The following is a 15521-nucleotide window of genomic DNA, read 5'->3' on the forward strand; positions in this document are numbered from 1 at the left end:
GTTCCCGGACCTTCTGGACTTGTCAGCGTCCACACCAGTCAAGCTGCCGACAGACGCGGATCTTCTCTCCAGAGAAGGAGGCGCCATTCTTCATCACGAACCAGAGTCGCTGAATTGCAGGCCTGGCTCCTACAGCACTAGAGTTTGGAGGATACGACATCCCGGCCGACTGCAGAGAGGTTCTCGCGAAGGCCAGGGCATCCTCAACTCTCAAGTGCTACGGACACAAATGGAAGAGGTTCTCTGTCTGGTGCCGTGCACAGAAGATTAACCCTCTGCGGATTACGGCCTCTCAAGTATTGCCGTACCTATTGTCTTTGGCCAAGGCTGGCCTATCTCACGCTTCCATCAAGGTACATCTGGCTGCCGTCTCACGTTACACCAGAACTACAGGATGGGCGTCCTTGTGGTCTCATCGCCTGGTGAAGGAATTTATGAAAGGACTGTTTCGATCATTCCCGCCGGTGAAGGCCCCTGCCCCGGCGTGGGAGCTCAACGTGGTGCTGACTAGGCTCATTGGGGCCCCATTCGAGCCTATGCATTCAGTGCCTTTGAAGTTTTTGGTGGAAGACAGCATTCCTCGTGGTCATCACCTCTGCACGACGAGTGGGAGAGATCCAGGCCCTGTCTTGCAAGCCTCCATACTTTTCACGACACGAGGGTGGTGCTGAGGACGCACCCCTCCTTCATGCCCAAGGTGCCCTCGGACTTCCACCTCAACGAGCCCTTGGTGTTGCCAGTTTTCTTCCCGTCGCCTTCGTCACTGGCTGAGAGGACTCTGCACTCGCTGGATGTAGCTAGAGCGCTGAAGTTCTACGTGGACCGCACAAAGAGTTTTCGGAAGCCATCACAGCTGTTTGTGAACTTTGGACCTGTGAATCAAGGGAAGGCTCTCTCGAAGACTTCCATTTGCAGATGGCTCTCCGGCTACATCATGCACTGTCACCGGTTGGCAAACCGACCGTTGCCAGGCCGTCCGAGGGCCCGTTCGACCAGAGCGATCGCTGCTACCATGGCGTTCCTGTCTGGTGTGCCCCTGCTCGACATCTGCAGGGCTGCTACGTGGAGGTCGACGCACACCTTCACGAGATTCTACTGCGTCGACCGGGATTCCAGGGAGGAGTCCAGAGTCGGCCAGGCAGTGCTGTGCAACCTGTTCGCCTAAGGTGAGCCTGATGAGGAGGTAAGAGTTGCTTAATGTTGAGTTGTTGTATTGCTTGATATTGAGCCTTTTGCCACCTCCCGTGGTTGTGCATGTGTATACTGCTATGTATTCTTATATTCATGAGCATGTGAATCCATGCCAGACCCCATGCTGGAGAAGGAACAAGTTACTTACCTGTAACTGTAGTTCTCCAGCATGGGTCTGGCATGGATTCACATGCAAACCCTCCCGCCTACCCCCCTGCGGCTCTTCACTTGGTCATACTGCCACTTCACGTGCTACCAAATCTGAGGATGGCTGTCAGGGGCGGGGTCTAGGGAGAGGGCAGTCATTGGCTGGGGGCATTATGACCCAGAGACCAGTGATTGGTTACTACTGAGAAAGACAGATCAGAAACAAAACTGATACTGATTTTTTCTATACCGAGGATTCCCGGCCTGACGACGGGGAATATTCATGAGCATGTGAATCCATGCCAGACCCATGCTGGAGAACAACAGTTACAGGTAAGTAACTTGTTCCTTCCTCTTGTGATGCAGATTCTCTCCGATTTGGCTCCGTTCACCCTGAGTTGCGTGGAGGGGTGTTGGTAGTTGGACAGTGTCCATTTGGTAAAGTTTGGGCCCAACCCATACTGCTTTAATGTTTCTTTGAAGTAGCCCCAGTCCAGCATATCAAATGCTTTATGTGCGTCGAACGACATCACTACCAGTTCTGACCCCATTCTGTTTGCTGATTCAATTGTGTTCATAAGACACCTGATATTGTTGTGCGTGTTGCGGTCAGGGATGAAGCGAGTTTGGTCCAGGTGGATAATGTCTGGGAGAATCGTCCCTAGTCGTGTGGACAAGATCTTGGCGAAAAGCTTGGCATCGTTGTTTAGCAGGTTTATGGGTCTGTATGAGGAACATTGAGACCGATCCTTCCCTGGCTTCGGGATAAGGACCGTGAGTGATTCTTCCATTGAGGGGGTGTTGGAACCGGTTTCGAGGAAGGAGTTGAACAGGGTTGCTAGTTGTTGCACCAGGATGTGGGCCTATTGCTTATAGAATTGGGCTGTGAATCTGTCTGGGCCCGGAGCCGTGTTTTTCAGAGTGCGGATAGCTTCGGCAACTTACTCCGCAGTGATTAGATTTTCTAGTGCTTTCAGGTGAGGGTGCGTTGCGGCTTTGTGGGGTGATGCCAAATATTCCCGCCGCGCCGGCTCTGCGGTTGGGGGCCCAGACATTATTCATTTGTGGTGTTGGGTCATTAGATCGAGAATGTCTGCCTTTGTGAAACTGAGATCGCCGTTCTGATTGGCGAGGCATTGAATGTTGTTCCGGGAGTGCAGCTTCTTTAGTTTGTGTGCCAGGAGGCGGTTTGCATTATTGCTATTCAAGTAATAATATTGTTTGGTGTAGGTCAGGGCTTTGGCTGATCGGTCCGCAAGGTGCATTTCCAGTTCAGCTTTTGCTCTTTTGAGGTTGCGGCCGGTCGTTTTACTTTGGCGGCTTTTGTAGGAGTTTTCCAGTTCTGCGACTCTTTTCTCAAGTTTGCTGTGTTGCAGCTGGTTTAGTCGTTTAAGTCTTGCTGTGCAATTATGCCGCGGATAACCGGCTTCATCGCCTCCCAGATGATTTCCTTAGAGGTGTCGTTGGTCGTGTTCTCCTCAAAGTAATTTGAGAGAGCTTCGGCTATTTCTGTTCTAGCGGCCACATCAGACAAGGTTTGGTCCTGCAACATCCAGGACCATGCTGGACGTTCCGGCATGCCTAGTGTCCGCAGATGCATGGTAACAAGGGCATGGTCGGATATGATTTTCTGGCCAATTTGGATAGCCTCTATGCAGGTTATGAGCTTGCTGGAGGTTAATATCAGGTCTATTCGCGACTGCCCCCAGTGGACGTGTGTGAAGAATGTGTAGTCCCTCTGCATTCTGTTGGTCAGTCTCCAAGCGTCGATGGTCTTGGTTTCTCGTAGGAATTTCGCCATGGCAAGTGCCTTGGCATAATCCTCCCTGGTGGCGGGGAGAGTTTTGTCCAGATCCGGATCAGGGGTTAGGTTAAAGTCTCCCCCAATTAATATGCAACCCTTGGAAAAAGCTGATATGGCTGGTAGTAGGTTCCGGAGGAAGCATTCTTGGGCGCTGTTCGGGCAGTAAATAGCTGCCAGAGTGATGGGGAGGTCAACAAGGAGGCCTTTCAGGCGTAGGTATCGGCCTTCCGGGTCCCTTTTAACTGTGATCTGGGTAAGTGGGAGGTTGCGGCTTAGGAGGATGGCTCCTCCTCTCTTTTTTTGGCCAGAAGTGGCAAAGAATCGTTTTGGGTAGCAGAGAAAGGAAATCCGTTTTTACATTGGGTGCCAGGAGGTGAGTCTCTTGAAGGCAGACAATGTCGGCAGACAGTTGCGAGAGCTTTCGTTCCACCGATTTCCTTTTGCAGGGAGCGTTCAGGCCCTGGACGTTCCAGGTCATCGTGGTGAGTTCACTCTCCTGGGAGGCCATTTCTGATCTGCGTGGATGCTCTTAGTGCCGATGCTCTTGATTTGGTTTGTAATAGGCCACTTTTTAGTAGGCCACTATTTAAGAGAACTAGAGGACATGATGTGGCTGAGCCTAGTCAGCCATATGTAAAAAGAGCTGAACAACAGAAGATGACCAAGCCAAATAGGTGGCGTGTTAAGGGAGATGGAGAATAGGAGGGGGCATGCCATGGCACAGTTGAGTAGGACACACTTTAAGAGAACTAAGGGGTAGGGTGTGGTCATGCTAAGTAGGTCAGACTGTAAGTAATCTTAGGATTTTAGGAGAGAAGAGAGAAAATAACCTGTCGGGGTTCTTGTCATGATCTCTGCTTCCAAAAGGTCAGGGTTTTCCCAACTCCCTTGGAAGCAGATCCATAACCCAGGTTCCGAGTGCCAACCAGTCCCAATTGGGACCTTTTGGACCCAGTCCTGGCGCCAGTGGCACCAGGCTCATAAATATGCCCAGTCCCAGCGCTGGAAGCGCCGGGCTCATAATGCTTGGGTGGACTTACCTGCAGCAGACCATGCTGCTTACTTGCCTGCCAGTTGAGCCTCTGATCCTCTTCTGTTTGGAACTACTTTTCCTGTTGGGTGGGGCAGGAGCCACTCCCTAGGTTCAGAACACTGGAACTCTTCTGGAAAGCAGGAACTCTTTTCTTACCTAGGCGTGGCTGTGGAAGGAGACATCTAAGCACTACAGGAGGCTATTTAAACCACACCCGATGGATGAATCTTGCTTTGCGTTATTCTGCATCCTCTGCAGCAGAACGCTCATCGTGTCTTCTGCATCTGATCCTGGGCCTAAGGAAAAAGGCTTACCATCCTGAATCCAGTCTTCAGCAACACCTATAAAGACAAGAAAGAACAGGTTAGCATTACGGTCTTCAGTGACAGCGCTTCACTTACCTGGTCCATCGGCTGTCACCAACGCCTCGCGCTGCATTCCGGCATCTGAAAGACAAAGGCTTACCTACTCTTCGTGCGCTCCGGAGGTCTTCGCACTGCATTCCGGCATCTGAAAGACAAAAGCTTACCAGCTCTTCGCACGCTCCGGAGGCCTTCGGCGCTGCATCCCGCATCTGAAAGACAAAACAAGGTGCGTTTAAAGACATTGGGGAACTTTAATACTCACGTGCCATTACTCCTTTCCACATCTAACCCAGTGGGTATTCCGGCACCCTGCAGCCGCTCCGAACTTGTACCTGCAAAATAAAAAGACAGTTAGAGCGCATCGTGAAGCAGGCAACCAGCGCTTACTTACGTGCTTCCGGGCGCTTCTATTCATCACACGGGCTCCATCTTCAACTCACTTCAGCCCGTCATCCGCCATCGCCGGAACCCTGCAAAACAAGAGACATCATTACTAAAGACTTTTAAAGACATTAGAATTACTCGAAACTTACCGTTCGTGCAGTAAACGACGGACAGCAGTCCTCTGAAGTCAAGAGGCCTGCTCCCCTTATCCAGTGAAGAAACTGGTTACAGCACCCTGCCCCGAGGCAGATGGAGAGCACGGCGTTCACTTACCTAAGGTGAGAGCGTTAACCTTTGGGGTTCTACAGGAGAAGAGAAAGGGAAGAAGAGAGAGACATTCAATAACCCAGTTCATTAATCCCATATTTTCTATCTGCAGACATCTTACCCTTCGAGTCAGACATACAGTGCACAGAGGTCCAGCCCAAAGAGCCAGCCGTGTGTTACACGTCACCTTTGAAGATACGGTATACGCCCAGTCAAGACCGGCGCCTCTACGGGAATCAGGTGAGCGTTACAGAACGCAAAGCCTACCGCAAAACTCCCGTCCAGGCGCTATGGAAACCTCGGATACCGACCAGCTAGCCCAGTTACTTGGGGAACTAAGGGCAGAAGTGCATGCAGCCCGTCAGGAAACGAACGCTCTTAGAAGGGAACTGATTATTTCCAAGGAGCGAACAGATGATCTCGCTAGACAATTGCTACAGTCACAAGCCGGACAGACCCCGTTACCCGCATCGGGGGGAAATCTTCCTTCTACATCCTCTATGAATCCAGTGCAGATCAACCTACCTGGGAATGTACCTCTGGCTCCGCCCGAACGATTTTCTGGTGACCCAAAGAGGTTTGCAGTATTTATCAATCAGTGCCGGTTGCATTCCTTATGCCGGCCAGCAGCCTTTCCAACTGATCAAGCTAAAGTAGCTTTCGTGCTTTCGTACCTTAGTGGCAATGCGGCAGACTGGTCGATCCCTCTAGTAAATCAAGATGATCCGGTCCTCCATGATTTTCAAGCTTTTCAGCTCAGTATGGAAAAACTGTTCGCAAGACATTCACAGGGGCAGGCCTTGGACAATGAGCTTCTTTCGTTGCGACAAGGTAATCAAGACCTTTTGGCTTATATTGCGTCTTTCAACAGACTGATAGTGGAAACTCAATGGCCTGAGGACAAAAGGATTACGCTGTTTTATAGAGGTCTACGTGGAGAGCTCAAAGATGTGTTAGCCCAAGTAGTGAATCCCCCACAAGATTGTTCGGACTATATAGACTTAGTCGTTCAAATAGATCACAGACTGCAGAACAGGAAGGCCGATCGTTCCAAGTTTGATGCTCGAGTATTTTCCAAACCGCCAACTCCTTCCAAAGGAGTAGACTCCGGGGAACCCATGCAAATAGGGGGCCTGAAAGGTCCTCTAACACAAAAGGAGCGGGAAAGGAGAAAACAGTTGCAATTATGCCTCTATTGCGGAAACTCAGGGCACTTTCTTCGAGACTGTCCGGTGAAACCTGCCAAGAAGGCAGTAGGAGCTGCAGTTACCAAAGTTACAAACTCTGAGCAGGGAAACAACCTCGCCCGACAAGAATAGAGGTCCTCTTGCCGAGCGTGAAAACCAGTTCCGTGACCTCGCATTTCGTGATACCTATGGTCCTCATTAGCCCTGATAATCCGGATCGATTACATGCAATTGAAGCTTACGTCGACAGCGGTGCCATCGGCAATTATGTGGATCATGAAATGGTTTTGAGGATGAATCTAACTCTTTGTCCCAAGGCTGTAAAGGACGTCATTACTACGGTGGATGGAACGGAGATAGCCTCCGGACCAGTAACGCATACCACTCAAGAAGTGACGCTAGTAAGTCAAGATGGACACCATGAGAAGATCGTGTTCGATGTGATCAAGGCTCCTCAGTTTCAGATTATTCTAGGAATACCTTGGTTAGAGAAACACAATCCTCTGATCGATTGGCAAGCAAGAACGGTCCAGTTTCCAGAATGTGTCTCTACTTGTCACCCTCCACCTGGTGTTGCACTGGCAGCAATTTCTTCAGAGACTCCCCAGTTACCTCCCGAATACCTAGAATACCAAGATGTTTTCCGGAAGGATCAGGCTAACTCTCTACCTCCTCATAGGTCTTATGACTGCCAGATAGACCTGATACCTGGATCTACTCCTCCTTGTAGTAGAATTTATGCCCTCACCGAGCCTGAGAACCTTCACCTTCGACAATACCTGGCAAATGTGTTTATTCGTCCTTCCAAGTCCCCTGCTTCTTCAGCTTTGTTCTTCGTTCCAAAAAAGGAAGGAGACCTTAGAACTTGTATAGATTATCGCTCCCTGAACCAGATCACCGTCAAGAATAGTTATCCGTTACCTTTGATCCCTGAACTCCTGGACCAAGTCAGAAAAGCATGCATATATACAAAGCTGGATCTTAGAGGAGCCTACCACTTGGTACGAGTAAAAGAGGGCGATGAATGGAAGACGGCCTTCCGCACCAAATATGGGCTATTTGAATATCAGGTCAGGCCCTTCGGACTTTGCAATGCCCCGGCCGCCTTTCAATATTTTATGAACGATGTCCTCAGAGAGCTCATAGATGTGTGCGTTGTTGTTTACATTGACGACATCCTCGTTTATTCTTCATCGGAATCTGAACATCGGAAACACGTGAAAATGGTCCTCGAAAGATTGCGTCAGCACAAACTTTTCGCTAAGTTGGAAAAATGTGTTTTCAACGTGACTGAAGTTGAATTCTTGGGATTCATATTATCACCTAGCGGAGTGCGTATGGATTCAAAGAAGGTCGATGCAGTTCTCAAATGGCCATCACCATCCTCCGTAAAAGGTGTGCAAAGCATGTTAGGCTTCGCTAACTTTTACCGCAGGTTTATCCCCGAATTTTCTCGAATAGTCCAGCCCATCACTGCCTTGTTAAAGAAAAACAAACGTTTTGAATGGTCTACCGAGGCGGAACAAGCTTTCCAGGATTTGAAGACTAAATTTATCTCTGCACCAATCTTAAAACACCCTCGCCCCGAACTCCCCTACATCGTGGAAACTGATGCTTCAAGCCTTGCCATGGGGGCAGTTCTATCACAAAAGGATCCGGTAACCAATCAGTTGCATCCCGTGGCATTTTGGTCCCGCAAATTCTCGCCTCCTGAAATCAATTACACGATTACTGACAAGGAACTTCTGGCTATCAAGTCTGCCTTTAAGGCTTGGCGGCATTATCTGCTGGGGGCCCGACACACCGTTACAGTGATTACGGATCACCGAAACCTGCAATATTTGAAAACCGCAAAAGCCCAATCCTCTAGACAACTCCGTTGGGCATTATTCTTTGCCGAGTTTGACTTCATAATTACCTATCGACCTGGTACAAAAAACGGTAAAGCTGATGCCCTTTCTCGGATGGGAGTGGAAGAACACTTGATCAACCCTAAACCTGTACCAATCATTCCCGAACAAAGAATTCTGGGTGTAATCGCCACACAATCCATAGAGGAAGTTAAGGATAAAGCCAGGCAACTTGTAACTCCAGCAGACATACAGAATTGGCATCTGCAGGGAAAGGACTTTGCAGTAAAGGACAACTTATTGTATTTCCAAGAACGATTATACCTGCCCAGCACAGATTTACAGAAAAAAGTAATCTCTTGTTATCACGATTCTTTAATGGAAGGACATCCCGGTACGGCCAAGACCTCAGAAAAGATCAAGCGCTACTTCTGGTGGCCGTCTTGGAAAAAAGATATCAGAGACTTTATAATGTCCTGTGGAGTATGCGCCCAAAACAAGAGTCAAAAGGAAAGACCAGCAGGCCTCTTACGCCCTATTGACATCCCACCTCGCCCTTGGCATACGCTTTCTATGGACTTCATCACCGATCTACCTCCATGCTCTGGATACAATACGATTCTAGTAATCGTGGACTTATTCTCCAAGATGGCGCAATTCATTCCGCTCAAAGGCTTGCCAACAGCAGCAACTCTGCCCTGAGAATTTCTCGAAAACATTGTCCGACTGCACGGTTTTCCTTCGGTTCTAATTTCGGATCGAGGTAGTCAATTTATTTCTCATTCTTGGCTAAGTTGCTGTCGGTCGGCTCAAATTGATGTGAGATTATCGACCAGTCACCACCCTCAGACCGACGGACAAACCGAGAGGACCAATCAAACTCTGGAACAGTATTTACGCTGCATGCTGCAACAAACTGAAAAAACTTGGAAAGACATCCTTTGGATAGCCGAATATGCCTACAATAACTCTGTCCATTCGGGTACTGGGAAAACCCCGTTTTTTCTTTTATACGGCAGTCACCCTCGAACCTCGGAGTTGGATCCCCTCCAAGATCTTGAAACACCAGCAGTAGACTACCTGCATTCTACAATCACCCAAGCCTTTAAGGAAGCTGTTTCTCACCTTCAAAGGGCTAAAGAACAATACAAGAAAGGAGCAGATCAACATCGGAAGGAAGCCCCTCAATATCAAGTAGGGGATCAAGTCTGGTTATCCACCAAATATCTACCTCTAAAAGGGCCACGCACATTCAACCCAAGATACCTTGGTCCCTATTCCATCACTACCATAGTAAACCCAGTAGCGGTCAAGTTGGACTTGCCCCCGCACATGAAGATACATCCGGTCTTTCACGTCTCTCTATTAAAACCCGTGCAACCTCAAACCCGACTAACTAAATCTCCAAAACCCATCCTAGTTGATAGAGAACTCGAGTTTGAAGTCAAAAGCATTCTGGACTCCAAGATCTCCAAATCTAAACTATTTTACCTAATTGACTGGAAAGGCTACGGCCCCCAAGAGAGATCCTGGGAACCTGCTGAATATGTCCACGCTCCTCGCCTAATCAAAAGATTTCACCGAACATTTCCTGACAAGCCAAAACCCCCGGAGAAGCCCGGTTTGGGAGGGGCCTTGAGGGGGGGTACTGTCATGATCTCTGCTTCCAAAAGGTCAGGGTTTTCCCAACTCCCTTGGAAGCAGATCCATAACCCAGGTTCCGAGTGCCAACCAGTCCCAATTGGGACCTTTTGGACCCAGTCCTGGCGCCAGTGGCACCAGGCTCATAAATATGCCCAGTCCCAGCGCTGGAAGCGCCGGGCTCATAATGCTTGGGTGGACTTACCTGCAGCAGACCATGCTGCTTACTTGCCTGCCAGTTGAGCCTCTGATCCTCTTCTGTTTGGAACTACTTTTCCTGTTGGGTGGGGCAGGAGCCACTCCCTAGGTTCAGAACACTGGAACTCTTCTGGAAAGCAGGAACTCTTTTCCTACCTAGGCGTGGCTGTGGAAGGAGACACCTAAGCACTACAGGAGGCTATTTAAACCACACCCGATGGATGCATCTTGCTTTGCGTTATTCTGCATCCTCTGCAGCAGAACGCTCATCGTGTCTTCTGCATCTGATCCTGGGCCTAAGGAAAAAGGCTTACCATCCTGAATCCAGTCTTCAGCAACACCTATAAAGACAAGAAAGAACAGGTTAGCATTACGGTCTTCAGTGACAGCGCTTCACTTACCTGGTCCATCGGCTGTCACCAACGCCTCGCGCTGCATTCCGGCATCTGAAAGACAAAGGCTTACCTACTCTTCGTGCGCTCCGGAGGTCTTCGCACTGCATTCCGGCATCTGAAAGACAAAAGCTTACCAACTCTTCGCACGCTCCGGAGGCCTTTGGCGCTGCATCCCGCATCTGAAAGACAAAACAAGGTGCGTTTAAAGACATTGGGGAACTTTAATACTCACGTGCCATTACTCCTTTCCACATCTAACCCAGTGGGTATTCCGGCACCCTGCAGCCGCTCCGAACTTGTACCTGCAAAATAAAAAGACAGTTAGAGCGCATCGTGAAGCAGGCAACAAGCGCTTACTTACGTGCTTCCAGGCGCTTCTATTCATCACACGGGCTCCATCTTCAACTCACTTCAGCCCGTCATCCGCCATCGCCGGAACCCTGCAAAACAAGAGACATCATTACTAAAGACTTTTAAAGACATTAGAATTACTCGAAACTTACCGTTCGTGCAGTAAACGACGGACAGCAGTCCTCTGAAGTCTAGAGGCCTGCTCCCCTTATCCAGTGAAGAAACTGGTTACAGCACCCTGCCCCGAGGCAGATGGAGAGCACGGCGTTCACTTGCCTAAGGTGAGAGCGTTAACCTTTGGGGTTCTACAGGAGAAGAGAAAGGGAAGAAGAGAGAGACATTCAATAACCCAGTTCATTAATCCCATATTTTCTATCTGCAGACATCTTACCCTTCGAGTCAGACATACAGTGCACAGAGGTCCAGCCCAAAGAGCCAGCCGTGTGTTACACATCACCTTTGAAGATACGGTATACGCCCAGTCAAGACCGGCGCCTCTACTGGAATCAGGTGAGCGTTACAGTTCTGACCAGGAAGCTGGCAGGACCCAGGGGATATGGGAGGGTGAGTCACCTGCGAGGGGGGGTTATGACAGAATCTCTTTTTTTACGTAAAAGGCTCCAGAATGAAAGGGGATGCTGGAACCTAAAACGTCTGACCAGAACTTGTAGCAGACTCGGGCCCACAAGAACCGCCCCTGGTGAGGGTTATAGTTACGACAACCTGCCAGAAACCCAGGATGGGGTGAAGAAAGTCCTACTGAGAAGGACGGGTAGGGCAAGAGGGGGAACATTACAGGGAAACCTCCAGTAAAATAAGTCACAGAGACCCTTGGGATAATTGGGGGGGGGGAATGCTAAAAGCTCCTGCCCCAGTAGGAGTGCTTCCCAAGATGACACAGATCAGGAGGATTACGACTTGATGAATCGGCCTAAACCAAATTAAAACTGTGCTGGGGCACTTAAAACTGCCTTGAGGTTGGGAGTGGATTTGAGGACGCTTTTCAGGGTGTGGCTACCCCTGAATTGTGTGGATTAGAACAGGGACTGGACATTGGGCTCTAAGTCCATTAGTTTAAGAACCACTTTCACACAGTTACTCCTCTGTCCTCAGCCTGCTTTAAAATATTTTCCACTTTTATGTGTTTTTAGATCGTATCCCATAGAATCTGTAGGTTTCTTTTCACTCAGCTCAAGGCCTGGTAGCATGGGCGAAAGAAAGATACTGGTGATGGGAAAGGAATCCCCATAAAGAGAATTGTAGAGGTGAAACTGTGCCTAAAGATCATTTGTCAACTTTCTGCCCATCTGTATCCCTTCCTTCTGGCTGTCCTGCTGTAGTCTTCGATACAGCTGTTTTTGTTACTTCTACCTAAAAGATGCGTGATTTATATGAAAGTAAGTTATATTTTTCCATGTTTTTTGTCTCTCTTCCACTGTTCCTTCCTCTCCCACCCCTTCATGTGGGATTGGGGAAAATTGAAATGTTCATCTTTAAAAGGCAGAGAGTAAAGATGAATGGAATGGGGTGCGGCGAACTTGCAACACTCGTAGATCAGTGTGTTTGCAGAGTGGTTAAGGAGACTTAGGCCTTTTAGTCTTGGCTTTCTTGTGACGCTATTTGATGGGGAAATAATAGTATAGGCAGGGTGTTTTTTAATTTTTTAAAGAAGTGCACTTTACACAAGTGCAGAGATCACGCCAAGGCTGAATGTAGGAAACAGGTGAGTTTATTAACTGTTTCCTTTTGTTTTGAAACTTTTTCAGTAGTTATATTTTATTCATTACTTATGTACTTTCAGTGTCAGTAAAAACATATTTTAAAAAGTAATTCCAGCTAGAATGATTATTCAAAATCTGTCACCTGTACATCTGTTGTGTGTATGTCGGTCATGGTTCACTACATGTGGAAATTGGCTCCTAAGCTATATGTCACTTGTGAGAAACCAAAGGGTATCTCACCCCTTAGTCCTCGGGGACTTGTCATCCAGGTGGCCAGGGCACAGCCATCGCTTTTGGATCCAGTTCTGGGGGTGGACCAGTACGGGAGGATCACCTGCGTGAGGGGTCTTCGGGGAGTGGGGGTGAGATAGCCGATAGTGAGATGTGGTGCCCCTCCCCTTTTGTTCATCTACAGCATCCTATTTTTTAGGATTTACCGAAGTCCCAACTCCCCCCCCCGCCCTTTATACACAAACACAGGGCCGAGGAAGAGCGTAACTAAGAGTAACCAGACTAACTTTCTCACATCGTACTGGACATGTCCCGTTAATCGGGTCAGGCCAAGTCAGGCACTTTACCCTAAGTGCATACACCTGATACCAGTTAGCTCTCCTTGCACGAATAAAAGGCAACACCTAAAGACACACTCTGAGCAAGGCGGAACATGAGAACGAGCAGAACTTCCGGGACAAAGGCCTGCCTACTGGAGTAGAGTGACGGACCAAGTGACAAGAGCAGCGGGCCGAAATCCCCAAAGCTTCCCTACTGGAGGTAGCCTCTGACAGACCACCACAGACACGTGGAGCAGGCCAGATCCCATAAGTGAAATTTGCATTGTGTTTCAAGGACGCCAGCAAACCTCCCAAGTGAATGGCAGAGTTGGGGAGGCGAGGCCAATCCTGTGGTACTAACCCTGACTCAGAAATGGGAAAAACGCAAACAAGGAAGAAGCGCACACAGCCGGTGAGTTGGCAAGCAACCTGAGAGACTGGTGTGTGTTTAAAGTGAATGAAGTAGAAACATCATATCACAAGTGAAGGCTGGACGCGTGTGGATGAGACGCGAAGAAAGGCAGACCTGTGAATTAACTGTAAAGTAAAATGCAGCTGCGAGATCAGCAATACTAAATAACGGAGTGATCCGGTGAAAAGAGGTAGCCCATTCGAAAGTCTCTGTGAAAGGTACATTGTTTGAAGCTAAAAGGCGTATAAACGGCAAGAGCAAAAGCAAAATAGTGAACGTTGAGTCGAAGTGGTCCTGCGGTGGTCTGTAATAAAACCACGCATATTCGAAAGACTTCAACATCCAACAAGGGGTCCGAGTCCGATTTGAGGGAGATCTGAAGTATGCTAAGCTTGTGGAAGCGAGCCCCCCTTGCAACTTCGTGTTGAACTTTATCGTGAGAGGTATGAGCCCGGCAGAGGGGGGATCTACGAGAACTGTGTGGTGAAAGGTCTGCGTATGGTAGAGGGGCATGGTTGAAAAATACATTTTGAAGTCAGAGAAAGAGACTTTAACATGGAATGCCAGGCGAGTCTCGATCCACGGTTTTGAAATATGTACTGTGTTGAAAGCCGAGCCATCCTGCCTACAAGGAGCGCCTTACCCCACGAGGCTTAACATGGGGAGGAGACCTGGTTCAGCCACATTATCATTTGAACACTGATTTTGCATACATTTCTCCTTTTTACACTTTTGTACAAGAGATAGGGCAGGCATTAGGTTTTGTTAGCCTAGGCCATTTTGATTCGACAGACTTCACTAGGACTGTTTTGTTTATCGTTTGATGGTCGAATCTACTCCCATATTAGTTTTAGGGCAAAATAGGAGTTTCTCCAACCCCAACATTTTCAATAAAGGTTTTACAAATTGGATCTATTGTGTCAGTGCCAATACTTGTGATACCATGCCTTTCCTACATACTGTAGTACTACTTGTTTCGGAATCTCATCATCTATCCTCCTGCACCACTGCATGCTTTGTGTACCATTACACGTTTCTTTCCACGTTAACCAAGCTATTATCCCTTGTGAATAGCGATAAATCAGTGTTGTATTTTAGTTCTGAAATTCATTTTTTTCTATGCTATTTGGTAAATGTATTTCTTTTTTCTTTTTTTACTGAACAGGTCCACTTATTGCCACCTCTATATTTTCTTTGAGAGCTGAACAAAAGCAAGATTTGCTTCTGGTCAACAATCAGGAGACCGAGAAAAGAGACCACGGTATTAATCGCTCTCCAAGTGAGTTAAAAGCATGTTGTGGTAATCTGCAATTGAAGGTTGGGTATATTTTCTCACAGCCACAGCACGCTGAGGCAAATTTGCGCATTAATACCATGAAAACCAGGCACGCATGCACATACTAACAAGGTCTGACAGACTCTGAATTCCCTCATGTAAGTGGCATACGTTTCTGACGGGAGTATTACTTTTGCTTTGCGCATTATTTGCGAAAATTCAAGGCAACACATAGCTCATGGGTGTTGTATGAAAAGACCAATAAGGTTCTTTCTCAAGTGAGTGCACAGTGTTTGATTTTTATTATTTTAAACATCTGTTTATTCAGCTTTTCTATGTACATAGAAGTCACAGTACAGCGTTGCCACTTACACCTCTCTTCAGAAACCAAGGAGAACAGATTGGACATCCAATAATGCTAGATATCCAGCATGTCAGACCACCAGTACCCCCCAACAAAACTGCAACTACCCATTTCGACCCCCTCTAATCCCCCTCCTAAACATTTCACCCCTGCTTCTGCCACTTAGGTGGGTTTCAAGTCTATCGAGGAGTTCAGTTCGTTCAACTGCTGGCTCCAATCTACCACCACCCCATCCTCCAACTCCGGGTCCCGGTTCGGTTGCAGAATGTCCACCTCTGCCATTCCCCACCTACGGATATCATCCTTCCATTGCATCAAGGATGGGCACTGGGGTTTCGTCCAGGCAATGGCCACCCTTCTTTTTGCCAATATTAACATAAATTG

At 48.2% G+C, this 15521-nt stretch overlaps 1 protein-coding gene across 2 annotated transcripts in view; it reads left to right on the plus strand.

Moving 5' to 3' along the window:
- LOC138582141 (zinc finger protein 567-like) overlaps positions 1-15521 on the plus strand; it is a 428111-nt gene that overhangs the window by 343619 nt on the left and 68971 nt on the right. For both annotated transcript variants that reach the window (XM_069653158.1, XM_069653157.1), the window contains one exon: positions 14663-14776. In XM_069653158.1, coding sequence (XP_069509259.1) covers positions 14663-14776 — 114 coding nt within the window. The remainder of the gene's footprint in view (positions 1-14662; positions 14777-15521) is intronic.

This window comes from Ambystoma mexicanum, chromosome 3q, assembly GCF_040938575.1.
Source record: "Ambystoma mexicanum isolate Mex_15411 chromosome 3q, UKY_AmexF1_1, whole genome shotgun sequence".
Taxonomy (NCBI): Eukaryota; Metazoa; Chordata; class Amphibia; order Caudata; family Ambystomatidae; genus Ambystoma; species Ambystoma mexicanum.